The 27,553-nt window shown below is 39.0% G+C and overlaps 1 protein-coding gene across 4 annotated transcripts; it reads right to left on the bottom strand.

Annotated features, from left to right (window-relative positions):
• Positions 1 to 321: 321 nt before the first annotated feature.
• Positions 322 to 27,078, bottom strand: LOC133448458 (DDB1- and CUL4-associated factor 1-like). 4 transcript variants are annotated; one of them, XM_061726999.1, is made up of 31 exons: positions 26,926 to 27,078; positions 26,665 to 26,718; positions 24,309 to 24,505; positions 24,139 to 24,215; positions 23,942 to 24,015; positions 23,404 to 23,517; positions 22,169 to 22,306; positions 21,127 to 21,696; positions 19,466 to 19,567; positions 16,493 to 16,651; positions 16,194 to 16,373; positions 15,852 to 15,961; positions 14,753 to 14,852; positions 14,483 to 14,652; positions 13,778 to 13,902; positions 13,616 to 13,692; positions 13,052 to 13,216; positions 12,807 to 12,962; positions 10,951 to 11,595; positions 9,659 to 9,936; positions 9,339 to 9,537; positions 8,126 to 8,208; positions 7,951 to 8,035; positions 7,378 to 7,611; positions 7,124 to 7,217; positions 6,941 to 7,045; positions 6,716 to 6,789; positions 5,905 to 5,994; positions 5,483 to 5,668; positions 3,715 to 3,829; positions 322 to 3,190 (listed from the first exon to the last, which is right to left on the bottom strand). In XM_061726999.1, the coding sequence occupies exons 2-31, from the start codon at positions 26,698 to 26,700 to the stop codon at positions 3,159 to 3,161; spliced, it is 4,770 nt and encodes a 1,589-aa protein (XP_061582983.1). In that variant the 5' UTR covers positions 26,701 to 26,718; positions 26,926 to 27,078; the 3' UTR covers positions 322 to 3,158. The 4 variants fall into 4 exon arrangements, with proteins under 4 accessions (XP_061582983.1, XP_061582985.1, XP_061582984.1 ...); XM_061727001.1 differs by lacking the exon at positions 26,665 to 26,718; XM_061727000.1 differs by lacking the exon at positions 26,926 to 27,078 and having other exon boundaries at positions 26,665 to 26,794.
• Positions 27,079 to 27,553: the final 475 nt, after the last annotated feature.

Here is a 27,553-nt window from a genome sequence, read left to right as displayed (position 1 = left end):
ATGTGAAGATTAAAGGGGGCTAAAAGAGAGTACCTTCCACAAAACTTTGCAAAAACATGATTCTGTCACTTTTGTTGCAGACTAATAAAAAATACGTAATAATCTTGAGTAAGCCATTCAGACACGCAAAGTTCTGTTACATGACGTCACAAAGTTCAACATCAAATTCTCTTCACACACAACTTCTAGTCATCATGCATTTATTCTATAAAACAATTTTCTTTATGGGGGTGGTATAGAGGTTTTAGAAAATGTATGTATAATATTTGATACATCCGACATTTCCGGGTCAACTTCAGTGAGAACAGTAACAAGTTGGATGGAAGAGATTTTATTAATAATATTTTAGAGGAGCACAACTGCATAATAGCATGACAGTCTCAGTAAACATTTCAAAACAGTCCAAACATATTTACAGACACACAATCTGTTGTAAAACTGAAAGATTTATTGGCAATCAAACACCCATTCCCCCCCCTCACACTTTGATCAGACATTAATTCAAGTTGTAACTGGTTAGCACCAACATGGTGTACAAACTGTCTTCCAGCCAATAGGATGCATTTATTCAGAAACCAGTATTTGTAATCTGTATAGAAAAATGAGATCTCCCTTTAGCGGATGTGACTCTACGATTTGACTCCATCTGAAAAAAAAACCTAAATAAAAATAAAGAAATAACTCAAACAAATGCAGCCGTCTGTGTTTGTGTCGCTGATTGTTTGACGCAGCTTTATAATAATTAGGGGCGGAAATTTGGTCCCGCGTGTTGCTTAATTTATAACTTTAATGTGACTTTACTGGCTCAGATGTTTATACTTGCTAATAACTCCTGGCTTCGCTGTTGACCCGTAAGGACGACTTTGACTGTTTTCTTTGCCTGAGTGAGCACCTGAAACATAAAACATAATTCAAATGATGAGGTAAATGTATTAAGAATAAATCTGCACCAACACAAAAGTGGGAAAACTACTGGACCTGGAGTCTACTAAATCTTTGCAGCAGATGGTTATTGAAAATTATTGATTATTGAAAAAAAAAAAAAAAAAAAAAAAAACATAACTGGTGTGTATTGAGTGTCTGAATCAAATGACTTAAAAAAAAAAAAAAGTTTTCACATTTACAACCATAGCGTTTGCTACAAATTTAAGATATTTTCATTTTATCAAATTGTATTTTTTTTTAAATGAAATTCACATATTTTGTTATCGAATATCATCAGCTGCTACAAATCTCTACAGATAATTTGTGGCTCATATTTTCAGTGCTATAGAAACTTTGTTATTAATATTATTATATAACCGCAAACCGTTTTTGTTCCCCTACACTCTCTGTCTTTAACACTAAGTTACAAAACTGACCTCAAAGTAACTTTTCTGATGGCTCCACATATTTTTAAATGTTTAATTTAAAATGAACAGTTAAACAGATTCTCGACCTCCGCCGCCTTGTTTCTTCCAGTTTAACATCCCTATCTTAAAGATACAGGAGCTAAAAGCATCAATTAAAAAAAAAAAAAGAATATCACATTTCTCTGCACATGTATACATTAAAAAAAAAGCTATACACAACCACCAAAAAGATAGTTAAATAAATTAAAGCACCTACGCAAAAATAGATGGATTTCTTGGATCAAAATTAAATATCACACACATGTAACCGTGATATCTCCGATGCTTCTCTCTGTACAGTGAAGTTGATGAACATATGCCAGTGCAAAAGTTCACAGTCTGTCTGCAGAAGCAGGAAGAAAACAACAAAATAAAATTAAAATTAAAATTAAAAAAAAAAAAAAAAAAAACAGCTGGCTTCAAAAGTCTGAAATATATAGTGACATCTGCTGGAGTAGTTACAATCTGCAACCCATTCATACCCGGCAGGGAAACGGCAGCAGCCACACAAAAAAATGCAAATGAGCTTCTCAAGAGTCAGATGTTTCATGTCAGCTTGGGGCTACTGCAAGAACATGGCGGTACAGGCTCTTGTTCTAAGGCAAGAAAAACACCATTCTGGTTTTTAATTGATTTCACGGAAAGGACAATATATCTACAGAGATAATTCTTCCTTAGTGCTACTGGATCATTATAAATTTGATGTATTCAAAATGTAAAGACAACACAGAGAGGTGGGTTAGGATTTTTATGGATCCTTTTTTTTGTTTTCACAGCAAAAAAAAAACAAAACACCCTTTTTCTTTTTTTAAACAAGCCTGGAAAACGAGGTAATTCAAATTTTTGAAAGTAAAAGAGGAAAGAACTATCTGAATGCTAGACTTCTGCTGGGTCATTTGAAGACGCGCGTGGAGTCAACAAAATCATGACTTTGTTGGATGCAAAAACACTGACAGCGTTGTACGTAATGCATCCTTCTGAACAATCATTTCAATAATTTCCCCTCTATAAAGAAATTGTTTTAGATACAAATCTTAATAGAAATATAAGTAAAATGCAATTCTGAGTTAATATGAGCATTAAATATGCTCCAGAATCTTACAAATTTAGGTTTTCTGTATCTGAGGACCACTGAGATTTTATTTTCAGAACAATTGGTTCATTTCCTTTTGTGCATCCCTATTCATTACTTCTGTCAAAACAATATTTGGCTTTGAGCTACAGTCAAAGGTTTGAAGAGACTAAACATGAATTTAAGGAAGACTGTAAGCTGCTTCACTTTGGAAATAATTCATTCCTTAACAAAAAAAGATGGTGTATACCACTGAGTCAGAAGTTCTCGTGTGTTCTTATACGTCGACACCAAAAAGTGATTTTGTTGCTAGTATGAAAACAATAACAATTACAAAAACTGAAACAGATATCGTCTGAACAGAGCCTCATTACTACAATAAAAGCCGTGTAAGGCCTCATACTTACTTTACAAGTTTTATAAATACCCTTTATTAAGAAAAGGAAGCAGAAAAAGCTTCCTTCTTTATCTGAGACCTGCGATATGTTCAGAGAAGAAGAATAACGCTGACTTCCGTTACCCTCCTTGCTGTTGCTGTGAACGCTGGAGACTCGCAGTCAACTCCAACGCTTAAACGGGAGATGTTGGTACAAGTAGGAACAAAAAGTATTGAAAAGAAAAAAGGAAAATCTTCTCAAAGGGGAGCACGGTCGCCAGCTCAGAAGAATCCTCTTCTGCAATTGGACCAGACAACCTCAGTCATCATCGTCAGATTCTTCTCTGGAGACTGCAGCATGACGGCACACAGACACACAAATATTTCATTTAAACCAGACGCTGTGCATTATTCTACCAAATCTGCTTGCTATGGAAGCACAATTTCCTTGAAAGATGCCTTTGAAAGGTAGATTTGGTTTGTCACACATTGCTCTGATAGTTGACTTAAATGGGTTTGTTCACCAGCTAATAAATATGTAAATTACTCAGTAATGTGTTCACTGCCTTTCCTAGTCAACCAGGTATCACACATTTATAACATTACAGCCTTTAACAGCCCTTTCTGACAAATCGAACAAAACAACACAGCTTCAAACTGACTGAAAGAATTTGAAGCTTACTCATCTTTAAATCACAGGATTTCTATCTGGAAGCGGATGACTGTAACTACATTTAATGAAGAAACAGCTCAGCTCACTCCTGTTAAAGACCATGACGGTGGATCTTGCCTTTGACTATTGCACCGTTTTCACAATTAAAGAGATAAAAAAAAATAAGTTAAACTGACAAACCAGTGGAGTTACCGGTACTTACATAACAAGCTAACGGCGTTTAAGTCGTCCGATCCTTCGCCGTATGACTGATTAAACTCGTCTGAGTCATTGCCATCATCACTGCCTTCGTCATCGCTGCCAAGAAGACTTGAAATCTGGAGGAAAAAAAACAAAACAGAGAAATCTTCACTCATCACTGAAAAACGAAACCACTGCACGTAATTTAAATGTACTTCTGGAGTTAACACGCGTAATAGTTGGTCCCTTTATGTGGATTTGAGTCTTTTTGAATCAGTTAAACTGACCTGATGAGTTCTTGACAACTTATGAGAAAAAAAATGCTTGTTTTAGTAATTTAGCTTCATTTAGTTTTACTCTCAAATGCAAATGTGAGGATGAAAAAAAAAAAAACTCAACATTTATTTAATTTAAACATGATACATTCTGTGAGGTGCAGCTTCATGAATGATTTTTTTGTCCGGTTAAGTACAACACAATAAACATCGACTAGAAACAGGAAGAAGCGTGAAACGCTGGTTCTGGCTGCACCTTTTCATGCGAGTAACCTATTTCACACTTCTCTACAAGAGATTTCACATAACAGCGGATCGGTTTTGGCATAAAAATCAATATCGAGCCAACCGATGAGCCGTATTGTATACAAAAACATCAATGGAGGGGAAAAGACGAAAACACGGCAATAAAAATCAAACAGAGCAAAAGCTGCAGTTGCTGCGGCGGCTTCCTCTCATTGATCTGGCTCAGCCTCACACGCAGCGTCTAATTATTGTCAAAAACTACTGAGGATGAAGGTTTGGAAATCCCTCGTATTTATTTGTTTAATAAAAGGCAATTCCTCCGATTCCGCTGAACAGATGATCGTATCTCAACCCGCATGTATCGTTTTGATGTATGAATTTCTGAAACCTCTCAACCACCACATAATCAAAACAAAGCAAAAAAAAAATGTAGTTTATGTAGTAAAGAAATTAAAATAAATAAAAATATACCAATAAATAAAAAAGTACATAAAACAACCCAATGTATTCATAATAAAAACAAAATGTATTATTTAGAAACTGTTATAGACAAAATGTGTATGTCTCTAACTGCAATACATAAGAAAACACTTCAAATAATAAAAAATAGGATTTTCAGTGTATTATTTTATATGCAAAGCATATAAACATATTCAATCAGTACATAAACAAGCTCTGAAAGTACTAGATAGGAAGCCCAGAACATACCAGCACCGTCAGATCCTGCAGAAGCACGACCGGCTAGACTGGGATACCTTGGTCAAACATACTGATTCTATCTTAACATACAAAATCTGTCCCGGCTTAGCGCCACCTCCGTTACAGGAATGTATTACAAGGAGCACAAACAGGTCTACTAAGGGGAGACTGCACTGTTCCCTTCAGAAAAAGCTCTTTTGGTCAGGCTGTGTTTTCCCTCGGAGCATCTCGTAGCCAGAACTGCCAACTCTCAGCTCTCTGAGCAAACACATAAAATCATGGCTATTAGAAAAATCCAAAGTGCCACCGTAACTCTGCATAATTTTAACTGGGTCTACAGTCTTTCTTGCTGTCGTATCAACTGTTATGTCTACTATTCTTTTTCTGTTTATTGAATTCTTGCTCTTTTTTAAGGACCATCAACCTGCTAAGGGGCTAAAGCTGGAAAGTAGCCAATATGGCTACAATCTTGTATATTTCAATTTTTTAAATGTAAGATATATGCTGTCCCGCGGTTAACTTTAAACATGTTTGAATACAAGAGGATGGACGAGTGACTGAGGGATCTACCTCTCTGGGGGAGGTGGCTCGGTCTTGGATGTGTGGTTCGTCACTGACCAACTCCTCCAGGAGCGGGTCTGTGTCCATGTCATCAATGTCATCGATGTCGTCGTTGTCTTCATCGTCATCGTCATCGTCGTCATCGTCATCGTCGTCCGAGTCTGACGAATCTTCATCGTCCTGATCTTCTTCGTCCTGGAACAACACAACTCGCATCATTAAGAAAACGACAGGTTTCAGTCAGAATTACAGATAAACCTAAATTACAACCCTTGTGAGAAATTAATGATAGAAATAAACACCACTGCATCTTCCAGATGTAGGATAAACTATCATTTAAGGTGTAGCATCAGCAAACATGACAAACCAAGACTGACATACAAACAAAAACATGTCAAGGCAAAAGCATCATTAAATTGTGCGCATTTCACCTGATCGTCGTCATCTCCTTCTTCTGGCAGTTTCTGTCGTCCGGCCTCGTACAGCCGACACACCGTGTCCAAGCTCAACGCATCCTGGTTCTACAGTCAATGGACAAAAATGTGAAAAAATGCTCAGAGAGCTCATCAGAAATACATCTTCAGTGAATATCTGGAGACCGTTGTTGAAGAGGGTCAATCTAGATCAGGGGTCAGCAACCCGCGGCTCTAGAGCCGCATGTGGCTCTTTAGCGCCGTCCTAGTGGCTCCTGGAGCTTTAAAAAAAAAGTTTGACCTTTTTTTTTCTTCTTTTTTCTCCTTTTTTTATTCTTTTTTTAAATTTCTTCATCTTTTTTTCTTCCTTTTTCTTTTTAATCTCGACATTTTGACTTTTTTCTCGAAATTTTGACTTTTTTTCTCGAGATTTTGACTTTTTTCTCAAGATTTTGACTTTTTTCTCGAAATTTTGACTTTTTTTCTCGAGATTTTGACTTTTTTCTTTTTCTCGAAATTTTGACTTTTTTCTCAAGATTGTACTTCAACATTAATCTCGACATTTCGACTTTTTTTCTTGACATTTTCTCATTTTTTCTCAAAGTGCATAATGAAAAAAAAATCTCCCCCAGTAATAACTAATATAGAAACATGCAGCATGTGTTGTCTTCATTCTAAGGCTTATACAAGACTTTTCATTTTTTGCGGCTCCAGGCATATTTGTTTTTTGTGTTTTTGGTCCAATATGGCTCTTTCAACATTTTGGGTTGCCGACCCCTGATCTAGATCAAAGATGACATAACTGGAAGCAAAAATCCAAAGAGAATACCTCTATAACAGCTAGGTAGCAATCCCTAGAGTCCGTACACAGATCAAAGATGTTCCTCTTTACATCCACTGTGGCTGAAAGACAAAAAACAAAAAACGTAATTTAAAAAGTAACTGCTGTAAACCTCAACATATAAACAGAAGAAACAAAATAATGTGAGGAGTCCCAAACCAACGCCATCGCAAGAGAAAGGAGAGCAAAAAACATGAAGTATAAAGTGCTCACCAATGGGCTTGTAGTTTGTGGCATCAAAGGTTCTGAAGGACGAACCAAAGGGACTCTTCATCTGCTGGTCCATGGCGTCATCCTCATCGTCAGGTTGCAGTATCGCTGTACACGAGAGACGAAGACGAATATGACGCGTGGCGCGGGTAAACAGGGTTAACAAGTGCAGCGAGGGGTCCATACCTCCATACATGATGGTGCCGTTGCTGTTGAAAACCACCCTGCACTGGTCCAGAGCAGGGACGGTGTGCAGGAGGTGGAAGGTCCTCAGGTCCCACTGACGACTACGGTGAAGGCTAATAACCACAGGAAACCATGAGATGGCACAACTTATACACTTACAACACAAGGAAATCAAAATATTGCACTCGTTTTGTTTCCTCGTATTGTTTCAGAACGGCGAGTTTTTGTTCTGTAAGAGCCGGTTCAGAGGATACGATCTCCGTATTGACGATAACCTCCAGGCTGTTGGGATGGAAGACGCCGCTGATGTTCATGTTGAACTTGTCGAACTTGTGGATGGCCCGGGACGCCCGCACGTCCCACAGCACCCCGTCGTTCAGCACCAGGTCGTCGGTGGGGTTGAAGGTGGCGCAGTTCTTCCTGTAGTCGTTGGCCAAGGCGGGGTCATTCAGGGTCAGGATCTTCTGACCCGTGTGGACGTCGTATATCTGCCACACGAGCAAAAGGGAGATTTTAGCCATTAAGAGCTTCCCCTCGGGCCTTTAGGACATGAGTGGTTTCTTTGTGCCTCTGTCACCATCAATAAACACAACCACATTCATGAAAAAGCCCATTATTAATGCTGTTTTATCAAGTTTGATTAAAAAAAAAAAAAATCTTTATTTTGACACTTCTTATGAGATGCATATTGTTTCTAGTTGCAGAAATGAATGAAGCGATTTGAAAGCACAGTTGGAGCATGAAGATAACGACAGATGAACATGTCGACTGGTAATAAGATGAATAATATTAATAGGATAAAAAAGTGAGTTGGTGTTGTCACCTACATGTGCGACTTGGTCTTTGGTGCCGATGACTCTGTCCTGACAGAGTTTACTGAACTCGACGTAGTGATCATCAGAGAAGGAGTTCCTGGTGACAAAGGAAGCATCGGAGACATCAGAACGTCAATCTTTAAACCGCGGTGTAAACATTAAAAAAATAAATGGGCGACAGATTTACTTCATGCTAAAGACGGAATCCACACTCCAGAGAGCCGACAGCGGGACGCTCCACGAAGCCGAGGTGAGCAGCAGCTTCCCGTCCTGAGAAGCAAATTATTTCACATTTACACTTATAAATGAAGCAATTAAGATTCATCCTTTCAAATTATTTCATTTCATCTTTGCTGTTTATTCAAAGCCTGAAAGACCATTTAAAAAAGATTTAGCCAGCACTTTTCCAGAAAATACTAATTTAAGAGGAGCTAAACAGAGTTATTTGATACGGAGGTGTTAAACCTTTAATTACTATGATCATTGATAATTTCTTATCATTCATTTTACAATCATTGACCATATTTTCAATCAGAGGTGTCAAGTAACAAAGTACAAATACTTTGTTACCTTACTTAAGTAGAAATTTTGGTTATCTTTACTTCACTGGAGTTATTATTTTTCAGATGACTTTTTACTTTTACTCCTTACATTTTCACGCAATTATCTGTACTTTTTACTCCTTACATTTTAAAAACAGCCTCGTTACTCTATTTCATTTTGGCCTTTAAAAAAAAAAACTATCCAGTTAAATTGCTCCATCCGGATAGAGTGAATTTGGTTGTGGTTGTTTCAGATGTTCTTGTCCAGTTTTGTTCTTACATCCGTTCCCTCAGATTCCTGCAACTAAACTTGGATGTACATTCCAATAAAGGTTAGGATAAATGATAACATGCCTCTGAAGTTTGACTTTTTGCACCATTACAATACTTATAGGCAACTAGTCATCATATCTCCTGCTCTCTGAAACACATGTTAATGCTCAATAGTACACATATATGGTTCTTTAATATATTTGCATTATACTAAGATGCATTCATTTTCAATGGCTTTTGTCCGTAATGGCTTTTCCCCCCTTACATTACTTTTACTTTTATACTTTAAGTAGTTTTGAAACCAGTACTTTTATACTTTTACTTGAGTAAAAAACTTGAGTTGATACTTCAACTTTTACAGGAGTATTTTTTAAACTCTAGTATCTATACTTCTACCTGAGTAATGAATGTGAATACTTTTGACACCTCTGATTTCAATCCACTATAATATCATATTAATAACCTAAAAACTTTGTTTAAAAGTATAGTTTTCCTTCCTACGTCTGCAGGAATAAAACAGTTTCTCCCACAGATCAATATCCATCTACATGACGTTTAAAGTGTGTGTGAAGTGTGTTAGGCTACCCTGGAGGGCTCCAGGTGTGTGATGGCTGACGTGTGACAGGTGTAGTTAGCCTCCTCCTCTCCAGAAAAGACGTTGTAGAGTTTGAGGTGACCGGAGCAGGTCCCGAGCATCAGGAAACGCTCGCGGGCGGAGAAGGCACAACAAGTGAACCCGCTCTCGTCTCCGTCGCCCTCGTGGAAGACCGACATCGGGCGAAACCTCAACGCGGGGAGAGAGAAAAAAAAAACAAAAAAAAACACATGAGCCAAGATTGACAAAGTTGTCTTTCATCCAGACTCTGTGTTTAAAAGATCGTTAACAGCTGGGAGCTGTTTCCTACCGGCTGAATATCAGATGTCTATCGAGGCATCCTCGGTCCACGCCTCCGTACTTGGGGTTCAACATCCTGCTCCCGAAGCGGGCAGTGAAATTGGGCGACGCCTGCCGCCTCTGCTTGGGCTCGGGGCAGCGGTGGGGGGTGAAGAGGGAGAACGGGGGGCAGGTGGTGACAGGATTGCGGCAGCGGGCGTGCTGCTCCCTCAGGTACTCGGTGATGATGCTGTCCAGGGTCGGAGGGGGCGGAAGGTGCCGCTCCAGCTGCTTCTTTATGGCTGGAGTCTGACCGAGACAAATGAGGAAAAAAACAACATGAGAGCCATCGATTTAGCGGGTTTTAAACAAAAGCATTTTTCCAAAACAACTACAGTCCTGGATGAAATGTTGAGTGGTCAAAATTCCTAATGTTGAAGTTTCAACACCTGCCACTGCGCAGCCCCGACCTGTCCTGCTATTCAGACACACACTCCTTTCTCTCTGACCTTGCAGACTTGTATTCACCTGCTCTAGCACAGATTTTAGTTGCCCACTGTTGGGAAACTAGAATGATCATAAATATTAGTGATGCACCGAAATGAAAATTTGTGGCCGAAACCGAAACCGAAAATAATAATAAAGACTTGGCCGAATACCGAACAATACCGAACATGGTTCTTCAGCAGTTTTTCATTTATTTTGCCAATTTTTTCACCATTGCATAAATCAAATACATTTGATTTAGGCATGCTTTTCAAAGAAAAAAATATTTTACAAAATTACAAGGTAGAAAATATTTATTGAACATAAAAAAATTAAATTTTTTTAATTTCCCAGCATTATGTTGTTTTGGTTCCACCTCCTGGTGAATGTTAGGTAAAATTCTTATGGGGTTAGTTTTTGGTTGGCCAACGATTTATGAAGTGCGCAACGTTACGGGACGGAGCGGCCAGTCTATTTCCTTATTTTACAACGCCGTTATTAATTGTTCGTTTTTTTTCTCCACCGAACACCGAAAGTGTTTTTTTGCCATTTTCGGCCAAACAATTTCGGTTACCGAACAATCGGTGCATCACTAATAAATATCCTACAAAATGTACAATTATCAGTCTGACTGAGGACTGATCGAGTGGGAAAAACACGAGATGTGGTTTTGCAACATTTTCCAAGTTGATGAGTACAATAAGTCTTTAATTTCTTAAGATGGTGCACTAAATCTGTTATTTAGGATCAGGAGGACACGCACTCACTCAAAAATGTGCGTCTAGATTCAAATTCCCTTGAAAAAAGTGGCTGCATATCATTTCTTGAGTGCCTGACCTGTATGAAAGCCCCGTGGTCAGACTTCTGCCTGAGCGTGCGAGGTTTCTTCCCTGAGCTCCAGTTGACCGCTGGGCGCTCCCTTGTGAACAGAATCCGGCCAACGGGATGTGAACCCTGGCCATGAGGGGCAGGGTGAGGATGAGGTGGGGTCAGCAGGGCAGAGGTAGATGCAGAAGAGCATGATGGATGGGCGATGGCAGGCGATCGAGAGGAGGAGGGAGTCACAGAAGCTGCGGCAACCGAGGGGACGAGAGATGTTCCGACGTGACCGGCAATGCGAGCAGCGACCCCCCCGGCTAACCGACAAGTCCTGGGAGTTCCTGACGCCAAAGGGGGAGGGGTGGCACAGGAAGAGTTTGGACAGAGGGGCACGGCGGGCAGATTGGCCTCCCTAATCAGCGTGTTGGCCGTGTCCTGGAGGCCTTTGGCCACCAGGTGGTTCCTGATGAGCATGAGGAGTTCCCGCTCTGAAAACGTGATGCGCGACTGGGCGACCACGTTGGCTTTCTGCAGACGGGCCAGCGAGACGTCGGTGCCCATGAGGAAAGGCTTGCCGGACACTCGCTCCGTCAGGTCGGCCGCGTAGCGGCAGAAACGGACGTGTTCGCTCCGTTTGTCCTGGAGCACCGGCTCCTTCATCAGCTGCAGAAGTCAAAGGAAGAAATAAAAAACAAGTCATTATTTTGACATCTCAGTAAACGTAGTGTTGTTTTTGTCAGCCTGTTTCAATTTTAGTTTTAGTCTAGTCTTTGGGTCAAGCTATCATTTTAGTTTTTATTAGTTTTAGTCACGTTCGTACTCCTTTTAGTCGTATCAAGTTTCGGTCGACTAAAAGTCTGAGCATTTTAGTCTTATTTTAGTCAGAATTGTCCAGGACCCTTTTAGTCTAGTTTTAGTCAAAGATTGTATTTAGCCAAACCCATTTTACAATTCAAACAAGGTTATCTTATATTATATATATCTTATATATATCTTATCTTATATATATCTTAATATTATTGTTACCGTATAGACTCAAGAACACTTTCCTTCCAGATACAGAAGACGCTCCAACTTCAGTTTACAACATATTTTGTTTTTCCGTATTTCTCCCCATCCCAACGACACATTGGGTTTTCTTTTCCACGTCTATGTAGGAAAGTGTATCCAAAGATGGTTTCTTCTTCTTCTCCAGCCCCAGAGAAGATCCCTGCGTTTCTCTATGTAACTTTGTTTTTAATTGACAGGAACCCAAAGCTCTGCGTTAACGGCATCAGCCTCTAACCTGCAGCTGCATCTTCTGGATCTATGGCGTCACCCAGCAGCAGAACTAAACCAGAGGAAACTATTTAAAAAATGGATATTAAGGATTTTTGTTAGAAAATGTTTTCTCTTTTGGTCAACGAAAATGAAGACACATTTTAGCAGAGTTTTTATTTTATAATCTACATTTTAGTCTCGTTTTTATTCATCTACGATATTGCATTATATATTTAATTATCATTATCGTCACATGACCAGCATTTTCGTTGCGTCTCGTCTGGTTTTCCTCAAGTGATAAAGGTTCATTGACGACGATATTTAGTCATAATTTTCAGTTGCGAAAGCAACTTTAAGTAAACGTCACATTGATTTACCTTGAAGAGAGAGAATATGCTCCAACAAAAAACAAAGAAGCACATTTACCTTGTAAGTAAAATATTACGATTATAAATATAACAGTAGCATCAACGCAATGTCTCATCCGTTTAAAAAAAACAGCTAGTAACTACAGGCTCCTTGGCAAAGCTTCAAGATCTTCAAGATGAACTGAGATGTTGGTATAATGTTGAATAATGTTCCTCTTTGGAAATCAAACTGAAGCCATTGCTCACCTGCTGGATGTGGCTGCTGGCGAAGAGCGGCAGCTTGCTAATGATCTGTCTGATTGCGGCGCTGCGGGACAGTCCCACCAGAGCCTTGCAGGCCAGAGCCCGGATCAGGTCTGCATCCGTGATGGGCATCTTCACCGACAGCAGCGACAGAAGCACCTGGACCGGACGAGACATTCCCGAGTGTATGATCGCTCCGGAAAATGAAAACAAACACACCCTGCTGTGTTTTTGTCTTCACAACTCACCTTAATGCCATTGTTGTTCTGCACAAGTTGCCACATGTGAGCCAGCACCCTGTTGTGGGTGATGGGCGGCTGTTGGGGGTGGATGGGGGGCCTGAGGGGGGCAACAGCAAACGCCCCCACAGTGTTCAGGCTCTGCTCTGGAGCGCACACACAGTTTGTTATCACCTGGAAAAAGAATAAACAGGTTGTATGCAGTCAGAAAGCAAAGACCAGCAGCATCTGAATGCGCACAAAGCTTCTAATCCAATTATTTTATTAGATTAGTGTAAATTTTATATTATTAAATATACATTTCTCAGATTCCTTCTGAGTAAATACGGTAGTAAAATCGTGCTGGATTCAAAATAAGCAAGAATTAAAATCCACACTGACTTATGGCCTGCATTCATCTTTTATTGAGCCACAAGTTTGAAGGACCTCTGCCATAAATCAAGAAGAACGGTTTCAAACGGTTTCGACTTCCTGGAGTATGCGTTATTACTTATTAGGTGATGTATTTTAATCTAGGAGTGAAGCAGAGTTTAAATGAAAAGAAACCAAATCCCACTGGAGCTATCTGCTTACTTGCAGTGCCGACTTCTGGATCTCAGCGTCGTTTGGAAACACCTCGCCCTCCGAGACGCCCAAAATGATGCTCATACCTGCAGAGACAGAAGACTGAAATTCTGCCCATGGACTCAATAAAAAAACAAATAAAAAAGAAGGAAATAAAAGAGTTGTACCCACCCACTGTGGAGACGGGTGACCTGTTTTCATCCAAAACTTCAATCGTGTCCGCCAGCACCAACTGGACTTTGGGAACCACCGTCAGGATGGCCAGGAGGTCCAAAACATAACGCACTGTGTCGCTCCTGGACGGACGGACAGACAGGAAGATGGAAGAACTTGCTTAGATTAATGCTGTGCTAATGAGTCGACAGAAAAACTACCAAAGTATTCCTTTTGTTCGACCAAGTACTGTAGTTACTTATTAAAAATAAAGTTTAAAAAAAAAAAAAAGAATTGAAGTGGTGCAAAGAATTACAAGCAACCTTAACTCTTCAGACTCTCTTTCTCTCTTTTCATTCTCTCTCCAAGTCTTTCTCTTTTTTTTGTAATTTTTACATTTTCCTTATTTTTCACAAAAGGTTTATGATAATTTACAAAAAAAAAAAAACATTAAATACAGATGACTGAGAAGATAATGAGAGTTCTCTCAAATCATTTCAACACCTTCCTTTTTAGCCTTTTTATGAACCAAGGTGGTAATCCACATAACTCAACTAAAATACATCATGCTCCCCTTGGAATACTGTCAAAAGGTAAAACCCGCCCAGCAAACCCATCTGCCTACAAGGTTTTTCTTCCACCAAGTACTGTAGTTACTTATCAAAACTAGTAGTCAGCTCACACTCAATATTTGTAGAAACTGCTGTCAGCGAGTCCGGTTACCTTCCGTAGTAGGTTCTCCAGTCACACGCAGAAGATATGAGCTGCAGCATTAAAGGGACACACGACAGCTTGTAGAAGACTTCCACTGGTTCCCAGTGGAACTTCGGAGGTCCGCACTCGATGAGGAACTCCATCATCTCGATTATCTGCTCTCTGGTGTACGTGTAGGCCTGGAAACAAGCGAGCTCAGCAATTTACCACTATGATTCTTAAAGAGTTGCAATGATGTGTAAGGATTTGCACATCTCATGCACTAAACTGCCTCTGTACCTTGCAGAAAGTCTGCTGAGGGACGACGGTGCCGCTGTCCGATGAATGCAGGGACTGTTTGACCTGTTCAGTCTTCACTGCGAGGTGAGCCTCGAAGTACCTTCGCAAAGTAATTGGCGATACGGTTAATCACAGGTGTGTATTTATGCTCGTATGAAGACTTTAGATCCTCTTACATGCAATACTGCGAAATAAGGCTGCAGGCACAGTAAGTAGACACAATTACAGGAGAGTAGGGCTGCAATGATTCCTCGAGTACCTCGAGCAACTGGATTACAAAAAATGATCGAGGAAATTCCTCTGCCTCGAAGCCTCATTTAAATAAAAAAATACATTTAAACTTCACGTTTGGCACGGGTGCTTTCTAATGTGACACAAAATGCTAACACGCATGTGTTCCTTATAAAGCGGAAGAAGACTGACAGCAGTGACAGTGCCGATGAGAAAAACGTAGCAAATCGAATGTAATAAGAGGAAGAGAAAGAAGATGTCGAAGGTGTGGGATTATTTCAAATTAGTCTGGTCCACATGGTGTAAGACTCTGGTTCCGAGTCCCCGTCCGTTTTGGTTCTGAATGTGAAGTTGCACAATTTAAAAGCAGTGTTTACGAATATTTCTTATTTTTGATACTTACGTTTTTTTTTTTTAAATGTTTCAGGAAATGTTAAGTTTAAAATAATTTTATTTATTTTTATTGGAAATTTAACAAACAGTTTACTAGTTTGCATAATATGTAAATAAATGTAAATTATTCTCATAAAAGTTTTTTTAATCAATAAAGTTGTTTTTAATCAAGTAATCTGTCTTGTTTTCTATTGTATACTTATAAATGGGCTTTAATAAAGCAAAAGTAAGTTTTATCCGATTAATCAATGGAATACTTCATAGAATAATCGATCACCAAAATATTCGATAGCTGCAGCTCAACAGGAGAGGAGGATCAATCAGCATCAGCATCAAGGAAAAACTGAAACCAGCATCTAAAAATATGAACACTGCTTAAATATTTACTCCCTTAATTTCTCTGACATTCATCAGCTTAATTGCACGTCTACCAGTCTGTCTGCAGCATCAGTGCCTCCATCCATTACTGCCATACCTGCGCAGGGCCATGCAGGTGTGTTTGGCAGTCTGCCGACTGGAGAAGACCTGGTCGTCGCTCATTAGGGACACCTCGTTCTCCACGTTGAGGATCTCCAAAGTACTGATCTACAAGAACGGGGGAAGACAAACGTTTTATACCGAGACCTTTACAGCAAACACTGAAGTTAATAAATCTCAACAAACCACAGGAGGACCTTTGCTCTTTGCCACAAATGTCTACCTGGTAGAAGCCACGTGTTTATTCCTGCCTGCTGTTTTCAGGTTTTAAGATTTGACTCGAATACTATTCTAAAGACGGCACAATTCAAGTAAGGAGAGATGGACGTTCACCACTGACCAGATTGACGAGCCTCCGCAGGCCGTCCTGGTGGTCGAACAGCTGCAAAACGGCCCGAAATGAAAACGAGATGGAAAAAAACATGGTGGCGTGGCAGACGCCTGAAGCGTGGGACGACTCCAACAGCCACAGGGCGTAGGACACCATGTCTGAGAGCACGCCGTTTGGCAGCATGCACACCTACAGAAACAGAGACGAGGGACAACATGGTAACACTCAGTCCGACCATCATTTAGGGTTCAGTGCACGAGTCAATTTGGATGAAAAAAACCAAGGTGATGCGTGCGCATCAAATTTACCCTCTCCATAGCGTCTTGGTTGTAGGCCAGGTAGTACAGACAGAGAGAAACTCCCGTCGCCGCCATGGAAGGCCTCGGTATCTCCAGGAGCTTCTGCACTCCTCCGTGAGCAATGAAGTCGGCAGCAAATTTCTTATGAAGGAGCAGTGAAGCCAGATACTAAGAGAAAATAAAAGACACGGTTCTTTTTAAAAAGTGTACTCCGATACCTCACGGGTCTTTAGGGAGAAACAAATCAGCTGATGAGCAGTTCTGCAGGTGCAGATATCATCAGGTAGGGTAGGGCTGGGCGATATGGACCAAAAGTCATATCTCGATATTTTCCAGCTAAATGGCGATACTCGATATATATCTCGATATTTTTTCTGTGCCTTAATTGGGGTTTCCCCCAAAGCATTATAGCATAGCATCTCTGTTAGCTTCATTTTTTTCTGAGGCAAACCCTTAAAAAAACAGTCAGTTTTAATACAAAGCCTCGTGCCAAATGTCACACAGGTACCTTTATTAACAGAGGTCTGCACAATATCAAAATGTATAAAACAAATGAAATAAAAATAAACTGCCTGCATATATAGAATAAAAATGCTCCTTGAATAAAATAAAACAAATATCCCTTTCCTGCATAACAATTAAATTAAAATACACTGTGCAATTAATACAATGTAGACAGTAACAGGCAGACTTTTCCACTGAGGTTGACAGTCGTGCAAATAACAAAACATTTGTGCAAATCTCAAATAAAACATTCAAGTCAATTTGTCACAAAATAAGCTATATCAAAATCATTATAAAAAAAAAAAAAAAAAAAAAAAAAATTAAATCGATATAAACGATATTGTCTCGTACCATATACCATCGATATATATTAAAATCTCGATATATCGCCCAGCCCTAAGGTAGGGTAAGGAATAACAGCAGGTATGTGAGGATCACTGCATTACTGCAAATTTTGATGCAATTTTCTTTACAAAGATGCTTCAGTTTAACAAGCTTTTTAGGCATTTATTTATATACAGCTCTCTCAAGGTCCCATCACTTCAGACAAGCTGCGATATGGACTTTGATTCAACCCCTACAACACCCTCTTTTTCTTCTTGGTGCTGCTGGGTGAAAACAAACTGTAGCTGGACGCAAAAGTCCCAAGGTTCGGTGACTGCAAATAAAATCAAAGAAATAAGTAAAATATTTTTTTTAAATCATGTAAAAACCTCAGATTTTTTTTTTATTCAACTGACGCTAAGACGACATGCAGATGCAGTATCTAGACTACGTCTAAATGAATTACGACAGTAAGTAACAACCACACTTCTACTTATCAAATACACTTGATTAACTGATCCAAAGCTCGTGGATCAATCAAATAATAGGGTGCTTCTCTGGAGCCAGCAGGTGTGTTAACACAGTGGTGCGAAGGAAAGACATCAGCAGTTATCTTAGAGATCTCAGAGTAAGATGCTCAGACACAATTCAGCTTTTATACAGTATACAGTATATTTGGGTTTAAATAACAGTTTGAGTGGATGGAAATGATGATGGAATGAGTCGGACTCGAGCCCATCGTTCGGAAAAGCTAACAAATGTAATTTAGTGGGTTGTAAGGAATGTGCATAAACAAATACCAGCAAACCTGAAAAAAAGAGAAACATTTGTGAAAGAAAAGAAAAAAAATCCCTCATAATGAGACCAATAGTATAATTTGGAAAATGATGACTCCAATTTATTGCTGCTAAAAATTGTTCTATTGACGCTATTGAATTATCAGCTGTACTTTCTTTGTTAAATAAAAGACAACGTAGTACGTCATGTGATGTTGTAGACCACATGAAATACTACACTGTTTTAACCTAATTCAGACTTTTACCCTTTTTCAATTTTTTTATAGCCCTGAAATAGAAATAGGGTGGGACCAAGTATGAAAACTTAGATCTTACTAAAACAGTGTGGCTTTTGAATAAAACAGATATTAACCTTCCTAAATTAAACCAAAGATTTAATTTCTATTTTCTTAATATCATTTAAAAAAAAAAAAAGAATTTAAATCCTTAAATGTAAACCTTTTTTATTTTTGTGCAAACATGTTTTTTCCCTAAACATGCAAATTGATGTAAAGTTATGTTGTGTTGACTTCATGGCGTTCAGCAGAGCCCCGCCCACAGAGCATGAGATTATCTTTTACACACAGACGCCTCCGTCTGCAGGGAGGGACGGACGGGGGGACGAGGCTGATCTTTGGCCTGGGCATTTGGAAATTACTGTCAGTTTAATATAAAAGATGAAGATAATCACTTTCCGTCCTAATGAAGCCAATGCGACAGGATTCACAAGCACAACAACACCCAAAGCCTCTAATGAGAAAACATCAAGCTCCCGTCTGTCATTTCCTCAGGTTGTAGAAAAAAATACCAAATCATTGCAAATCATGTCTCTCTTCACAACTGAGCAATTTTAAAATTTCATTTTTAAAATAAAGCGCACCGGTTGTTTCCCTTGGTACGTTCATTTTTGTCATATGTGCTGAGATTCCCACTATTTTCTGATCATATTTCATCATTTTAGAAACAAATCCGCTCACTTCCGCTTGACGAAGGCTAAGTGTGAAACAGTTCTCCGCTTAATCCCGTACAGGGTCGCGGGGGTGCAGGCTGCAGGAGCGACCCCCAGATCATGACAGGGCCGTACCAAAGGCAGGGTGCACCCTGGGCAGGTTCATTAGCTATTTATAGTATAGAAACGTTTTGCACACCGGTTCTGCAGAAAGCTATTCTGCATCATTAGCTATTTATAAAACGTATGTCCCTCCATTTGTTACATTGTTGATTTATTCTCAGGTAGCTGTCGTCTGATGCCCTGGGTTACCATAGTAACGTACTATACTAACGCTTGTCTACTCTTCAAGCAACTATAAATACGTGTGGAGTGGGGAAATCAAGGCCACAACAAATCCTCAGATTAGATCCAAAGCTCTGTTCTTACCAGGAGGGCGTCGTAGGTGAGCTGGACATTCTTGGTCTGTCGGAAATCTATGTAGTTCATCAGCAACGAGCGGGTGTCGTGTTTCATGAAGACAGCAAGAAGCTGAAAGGAAGAAAAAAAAAAAGACAATAAATCATAGTTTAGGTGAAAAGGACAATATTACATAAAGGATCAAGACCCTCTAGACCGGTGTTTCCCAACCCTGGCCCACACTGCTTTAGATGTCAGCAACATACATTTTAGAGTGCGATGAATTAAGATTGTACAAGTTGTGTAAACTAAGAGAAATGTCTACAATGATGCCAATTAAGTCAGCTTTGGTTGGAGATTGAAAACTAATTAAAAAAAAAATGATCATGATGACTTTTCACCTCAGCTGCGGCTGACTTTACCTACTCCTGACGTAACACATGCATATTTTAATGTATCAACATTTAATGTATATTTTATATATCAACGTCATCATCGTGTTTCTGATGCATCATGCTCAACATAGGTAACAGATTTTACAAGGAGGTAGCAGTAGGGTAGGATGCTGTTAGAGGTCATATTCACTAGGAATGGGTGATATTTTACCGTTCACGATAAACCGTCAAAAAAATTCCCCACGGTAAGAATTTGTCATCTCGCGGTAAAAACGATAAATTCCCGTTGATGATGTTTTTGTGTAAAAGCTGAAGGAAGGAAGGAAGGAAGGAAGGAAGGAAGGAAGGAAGGAAGGAAGGAAGGAAGGAAGGAAGGAAGGAAGGAAGGAAGGAAGGAAGGAAGGAAGGAAGGAAAAAGGGAAGGAGGAAGAAAGAAAGAAAGAAAGAAAGAAAGAAAGAAAGAAAAAAAGGAAGGAGGAAGGATGGAAGAAAGAAAGAAAATGAGCCAGAAAGAAAGAAAGAAAGGAAGAAAGAAAGAAAATGAGCCAGAAAGAAAGAAAGAAAGAAAGAAAATGAGCCAGAAAGAAAGAAAGAAAGAAAGAAAGAAAGAAAGAAAATGAGCCAGAAAGAAAGAAAGAAAATGAGCCAGAAAGAAAGAAAGAAAGAAAGAAAATGAGCCAGAAAGAAAGAAAGAAAGAAAGAAAGAAAATGAGCCAGAAAGAAAGAAAGAAAGAAAGAAAGAAAATGAGCCTGAAAGAAAGAAAGAAAGAAAGAAAATGAGCCTGAAAGAAAGAAAGAAAGAAAGAAAATGAGCCTGAAAGAAAGAAAGAAAGAAAGAAAATGAGCCTGAAAGAAAGAAAGAAAGAAAATGAGCCTGAAAGAAAGAAAGAAAGAAAGAAAGAAAGAAAGAAAGAAAGAAAGAAAGAAAGAAAGAAAGAAAGAAAGAAAGAAAGAAAGAAAGAAAGAAAGAAAGAAAGAAAGAAAGAAAGAAAGAAAGAAAGAAAGAAAGAAAGAAAGAAAGAAAGAAAGAAAGAAAGAAAGAAAGAAAGAAAGAAAGAAAGAAAGAAAAATTCCCATTGGTGTAGTTTAGTAGTATTTAGTATCTTTTAGAGCAGTGTTTTGGGGGCTCCAAAGACTGAATGTGGTGATAGATTTATAGTTACAAAAGTGGAGTTGAATTGGTATTTTTTTCTATCGTCATTTTTATCGTTTTCGGGATAAATGCCAGAAATTATCGGGATAATTTTTTTTAGTCCATACCGCCCATCCCTAATATTCACAGACGGAGACTCCCACCTCCTGGTAATCTCCGAGAGGCGTCAGATACTGCAGAATGAGCCTCTGCTCCATCGCCGTGCTCAGCGGCGACAGACAATAATCAGAGCCGATCACCATCGAGCTCACTTCGGACCACGATGAGCTGTTGACCGGCTCGTCGCTGGGAGCGGCCCTTTCCGCTCCGTCCTCCGTCCTGAAGGCGGAGCTGGTAAAGTTGAGCTTCTGCTTGGCCTTCCTCCCGTTCTCTGTTATGGCCGGTCTCTTCCCCCCCACTTCTCCCCGAGTGTCCTCTTTTTCCTCGGAGGCAGGGTCTGGATGCGGTTGTGTGGAGCTGCTGCTACAGCCGCCGTTTTCGTTGTCTGGACAAAGCAGGGACGGAGGCTTGGTCTTTGATGCAGACCTGGTGCTCTCCCCGTCTCGTTCTTTCATCTCCGTATCGGTCTTGCTTTGCTGGTTGGCTACAACGCTTGAGGTTTGGGCGGCTTCATCCTGAGAGTCTTGAGGTAGATTCTGGTGGGTCTGGGTGGGACTCGGACTTGTCGCCTCTGTGGTTTGCAGGTCACGCAGACGCTGAATCATGATTGGTACCTGGATGTCCAGAGAAAACAAGCAACATCATTGGTACCATAAAGAAGAGTGCAGTCATTATATTTGATAATTAAACTGCCGAAAGTGAAGCACATTTCTTCTTTCCACCACATTTATCAGCATCTGAAGGTCTTACATAAGGTCTGAAAGACGCAGTTGGTATTTATGTATTTTTTTTGGAGAAACCATTTTGACTAGTTTTAATATTTCCCTTCCACACAAATTCAATACAATCGAATAAAAGTGTATTATTCCTTAAGGGGGATGAACCCATGAAACAGAGGTTAACAGACTTTTAACTGCTCATATTTTTGGACGCATGTTGGCGTCTTTCACTGAAGTGGATTTTGCTTTATTCTCTTTTATATGAACCTAAAAACAATAACATGTGTATGTACTTCTGCCTTGAAAGCTCGCCGTCCCGCCTGAAACCAAGCATCTTTAATAATAATTTGATGTGTGTTTAACCCACCAGCCAAGAATTCTCTTCTATGTAGTTGGCCGCCACTTCCTGGTTGCTCATGGCTCTGGCCAGAAGGCCTGTGGCGTAGACGGACAGCGGCCGCTCAGCTTCACGGGCCCAGCTGAACAATTTTTCCACCAAGCCTTCCTGTAACACACAGACAACAAGACTTATTCACAGATCAAGATTTGATCTCTGTGGTGAAGTTCGTCTTTGATAAAGCAGATCCAGTGATCCAGATCCTCTTCTACCAGGTACCTGCTACAGCTGGGAAGACTCAACTTAATGCTCTTGGATGTTTTTACATGCTCACCAAGAAAAACAAGTCTGTATTCCTATTAAAAGGAGAAAAGATGGACTCAACATATCACAAACATGTTGTTTTTACCTTTTAAATGTTTTTTTTTTACAATCTTTACACCAGAAGTATACACGCTGCTTTTCTTTGTCTGTAATGTGGTTAAAATGCCTTCAATGAGGCAACTGACTTCTATCCCACCTCTGGTAGAAACACGCTATTCACACTGCAGCTTTTGCTCTCAGGGACGACCGTGCAGACGCCTGCAGCAACATTCATCTGTAATCTGAGCTGGATCATAACCAATGATCTTATTGGAAATGTTATTTATTATTTTTTTAGTGCAGCACTGGATTAACTCTGCCGTCCAGATCCAGTGAACCTTTGATGGACACATAAAAAGTACTGCTGACATTTTCAAGACTTCCACATGAGATGTTCCTAAAAGGTAAAAATGTCTAAAAGTAAAAGCAGAAAAAAAGAAAGCAGTTTTGAAGTCCTATTTCTGAGTTTCAATAAATGCAGCTTTAATTGAAGTTGTCAGTGAAAATAAAATCAATGCATCAATCCGAGTTCCAATACATTTCCTATATAAACCTCTAGATAATCAATACTGATTTCAATATCAGGAGGGGGTTGGCGTTTTAAAAAGGAATATTTGTAATAAAATTGACCAAATGATTAAATTGACATTATCCAACCCTTCAAATAAGTTAAAAACAACACTGCTTCATCTAAACAGGACAAATCTAGTCTTTAATCAAATCTCTCTCTCTTTCCATATAGGGCCCATCTCTGAGTGGTCCCGTTCAAGGTGACACAATTGTGTTGTGCCTGAGTTTTGCAGTTGATGGTCACTCCAAACGTTCAATTACACTCAGCACAGAAAAAAAAAACAAAAAAAAAAACATGCACTTTTTACCAAAAGCCTCGGTTTTTCTTTTACCTTTTCTTCAAAGACAACAGCACTGTCCAGACCTGGCATGATGTTTTGAAGGAGGCGACAGGCGGCTGTGTTGAGGCTGACCTCTTGACTGGCCATTATATACGTGTCCAAAAGCTGCAAAACATGTGTTAAAATCAACGAAAGCAACTCTTCTGCAACCATAACTCAGATAATGCTAGATCGTTTTAATGTCATAATTTATTTACTATCATGTTCTTACGATGAATCTGAGATTATACCAGGAAAGCTAATGCAGATTTAGTAAAGAAAAAACGAAATATTCTGCTGATGATCTCCAAAAAGAAATACAAATACGTCTTTGTGTATTTTTATAGATCAAACAACCAACAGAAATAATAATCAGAGCATTTATCTTTAAAAGAACCAGAATCCATCGTTATAGCTCTATATGTCTCCCAACTGTTGGTTTACCGTCTCATTTATCACAAACCTTCACAGATATTATAATAATTAACTTCATCTGTGAGCGATGATTTGAAAAAAAAACAATGTTAACTGAAAAATCAGCTCCTATTACCGCATTTGTGAAGTCATCATTCATAAAAATCATCTTCAGCAGCTGTCCCAGCATGCAGTCTGGGTCAGCCCGTCCTGCGAATTCAGACAAAAGAAGCCAGATCACTCGTTTATTGATGGAATATTTTGAATATTGAGTGCATGTCACGCTTTTTGCATCATTTTTGGACTGTGAAGGTTGCGAACATGCAAACTGACCTGGATGACGATCATCAAACGGATCTGGGTCTGCTTTGTGGTACTCTGCTGTTTCCTGTTCTATCAGTTCTGATATTCTGCAGAAAAAGAAATATAAACGGAAATGAGACACAGTCGTATCCTCAACAAGCATCCAGAGGCCAAGACCGAAACAACAGAGAGGCACTGACTTGGTCAGAACGGACACCAGCTGCTCTGTGGTGCCCTGCTGCACTTCTTCCCACTCATCCAGCAGCGTGGAGAGTTGCCCCTTCGCGTCCGTAGCCATGGCGATTCCCATGGCAGCTGAAACAGCCGCTGAAAAGGCAGACGTCAGGGCAGCTTCGACATTGAGCGACGACTCTTCGCCTTGGGAAGACATCGCTGCCTGAAAGACAGACAAAGTAGCAGTTCGTATCAATGCACAGAGCAGGGAAAAAAATAAATATTCAATCCGTAGCAATCATAGATGAATGTGAAACAGGCACAGCCATGGACACACATGGAGGAAATGTTTACTGGGGTCCAGATCAGGTGAGCAGAAGGGTAATTTTCCTGTATAGTCTTTTACATTGGTCATATTAAAATTGAAAAAAAAAAAAAAAAAAAAAGAAGCCTATAAGTCAGAACTACATCCAAACCATGTGTTTTTATTTGACATACAAGTTTACTTTAAAAAATATGTTTCATGGATTTTTCTTTGACTTAATTTGACGGGAACAAACTTTGAAACCAGTTTTCGCATTTTACAATCAATATTTGAATAAAAGATAAAGTAAAAGGCCACATGCCAGGTAGCGGCATAAAAATACCACATATTTGTATCTCTTAAATATCATTTGTAAAAAAAAGTGTGGAATGAAAAGTGAGGAAAATACTTAATTTTTTAAATTAAATTTACGATTATATTGAGTAAACTATTTTTTTTGTTTTTTGTTAAATTTCACAGCCGTGAAATAAGTACTTCAATATTTCACTAAAATCAGCACCAAGATAAGTCTAGACTAAAAAAAAAAAGTTCTTAAGTGTGAAGCTATTCTTCACAAAATAAAACTTTGATAAACAGTTAAGTCCCATGTTTTTAAACTTAGGGTGGAGCATCTGTGGAGGGTCAGAAGATAAACCAGCGGAGTCTTGAGAAGACTTATTAAAAAGAACAAAGTTCTGCTAAACAGTTTGTTTTGAGTAACAATCATTTAATCAAGTGGATTCATTTCACAGAGATCTGATGGGGTAAGTAGACAATATAACAGCAAGCATTCGGCTTGATTCTTAACAACGCATATTTTTAAAGATTTTTATACCTTATAAATCAAGTAACTATAAGCATATAAGTAAAGCGGAATAAAGAGTGTAATCTCTAACAAATTACACCCGTGTCAATAATTTATTTGGCAAAATAATTCATCACTCAATGTTCATCATTTCATGATTAACGCACATCCCAGGTCACCTCATGTACATTTTTTTTCCTACAGACTCATTACTCCAGCACTTTAGAACCAATTTGTTGTACATTTTTTCCTTTAGTATTATTTGCTCTTTTGTATTGTTCCAATATCCACAACAAATTCCTTGTGTGTGTTAAACTACTTGGCAATAAACTTCTTTCTGATTCTGATTCATGAACATTTCAAACCATATTCAGCTTAAATATTCTCATCCTAAATCTGGTTGTATCTGGTTGAAGTGCAGCTTCATCTGCATCTGTTCTCTAAGGATCTGAGAAATAATGAAAACTATCTTTTTCATTATTTGCAGATAGTTCATAACAGCAAACACTTCTGATTTAATTCTTGTTAACATACAACAAAGATGAAATGACACGTCAGTTATCCTAATCACTAATACATGATTTCGTCTTCACACTTTTGATTAAACAAACCCCCCAAAAAGTCAACAATGTAATTATGTTACAGAGTTTTGGAACTATATTTATATTAAAAATAATGATGGAGAGAACAAACAGCCTTTTTGAGTTTTGTTATTTGTATAAATATCGATTCATCAGCTCCTAAAAGGGCAAAGTAGTGTGACTGAGGATGAAGACACGTTTGTTCATCATTACTCTCTCAGATCATCTCAAACTTGGTAGTTTGTGTTTGATTTCTCTTGTTATTAAATTGTTTATTTGCAAAATAGACAGACAGCTTATACATGTTGATCTACAATTTGTCTCAGCATCTACACATAGAAAAAAGAAAAGGAAGAAAAATTAAAAAGAGAAAGGGAAAGAAGGGAGAAGGAAAAAATAAATAAAAGTAACCTAGAATTGAATTAACAGGGCATCCTTGCAAAAGCACTTACATTCTCCCGGCTTTCCTATACAGGTATATATATATATATATATATATATATATATATATATATATATATATATATATATATATATATATATATATACCTAAGATAATGGGCAAATGCCAAGTCCCAAAAGAGGGAAAACGATAGTGATAGTTAAAGAATAACCCTAACAGTCATCATAATAGAGTATTTATCTGTCCCATGTACCCCATATTTAATCTGTGTTTGATTTCTCAAACTCACCAGATGTTGTGAACGTGTGATTCGACGCGGAGTCATGTCAGCCAGCAATTTCAGCTAAAAGTGACCAAAATTCAGACTGTATCCTCATATGCATGCTCTTGAATATTCCCCCCGCCCTCGCAGGCGATGTTAGGGTGAGATAAAGTCCCAGCTGCGGCTGCAGAGCTCGGCGGGGACCGAACTCACCCCGGCAGCATGTTGACAGCCGCATGTAGCAGCCGCGGCTAACGACTTTACATGTGAGTTTTCAGGGTTACTCACCCAAAGATACGTCCTCCGCTCTATGTTGTTCACTTCAAGTCGTCCTTTGTTGATATTAGCCCAGACTTGCTGGGAAGTAGTCAATAAAACGCCGCTGAAATGAAACGTTTGAAGAAGGGGACAAAAAAAAGTTTCACGTTTATTTTCAAACTTCTCCGGCGCACGTTCAAACACGTCATCAAACGGCGGCCGACGGAACATGAGGAACGAGGCGACGCTGATGGGATTTGTAGTTCAGAAGATCCCTTCATCAGATTTCGTGTTCTTCCGCATAATTCATCGGTTAGAGAATTGAAAAATTGCAGATTCTATGAATTGAGATGTAATATAAAATACACAAACTATTTTATAAATAAATAACAATAACCCTCAGACTTACTTTTTTAGATTCACAAGATTAAAGACACAAGTATCCGTTTAATAAAGTTCATTTTGTCCATGCATTTACAATTTAATTACGACAAAAACTCTTTTTTTAACAAAAACAATGAACAAAACAGTTAAAAACAAAACAACAACGAAAAACAAACACGCTTAAACACGCCAAATAACATTGAAACTAACCAAAGCAATTTACACAAACACACACATCATTAAAACATTACAACAAACAGTAAACTTAACAACC

Source organism: Cololabis saira, chromosome 8 (assembly GCF_033807715.1).
Source record: "Cololabis saira isolate AMF1-May2022 chromosome 8, fColSai1.1, whole genome shotgun sequence".
Classification (NCBI taxonomy): Eukaryota; Metazoa; Chordata; class Actinopteri; order Beloniformes; family Belonidae; genus Cololabis; species Cololabis saira.
The sequence above is the reverse complement of the archived record's forward strand: the minus strand, read 5'-3'. Positions and strand labels throughout refer to the sequence as shown.

Coding starts and splice junctions, on each gene's coding strand:
- LOC133448458 (XM_061726999.1), bottom strand. CDS start 26,700: ATGACTCCGCGTCGAATCACACGTTCACAACATCTG. Junction 9,937..10,950: donor ACCACGGGGCTTTCATACAG/GTCAGGCACTCA, acceptor TGTCTCGGTCAG/ACTCCAGCCATAAAGAAGCA. Junction 7,046..7,123: donor CGGCACCATCATGTATGGAG/GTATGGACCCCT, acceptor TCTCGTGTACAG/CGATACTGCAACCTGACGAT.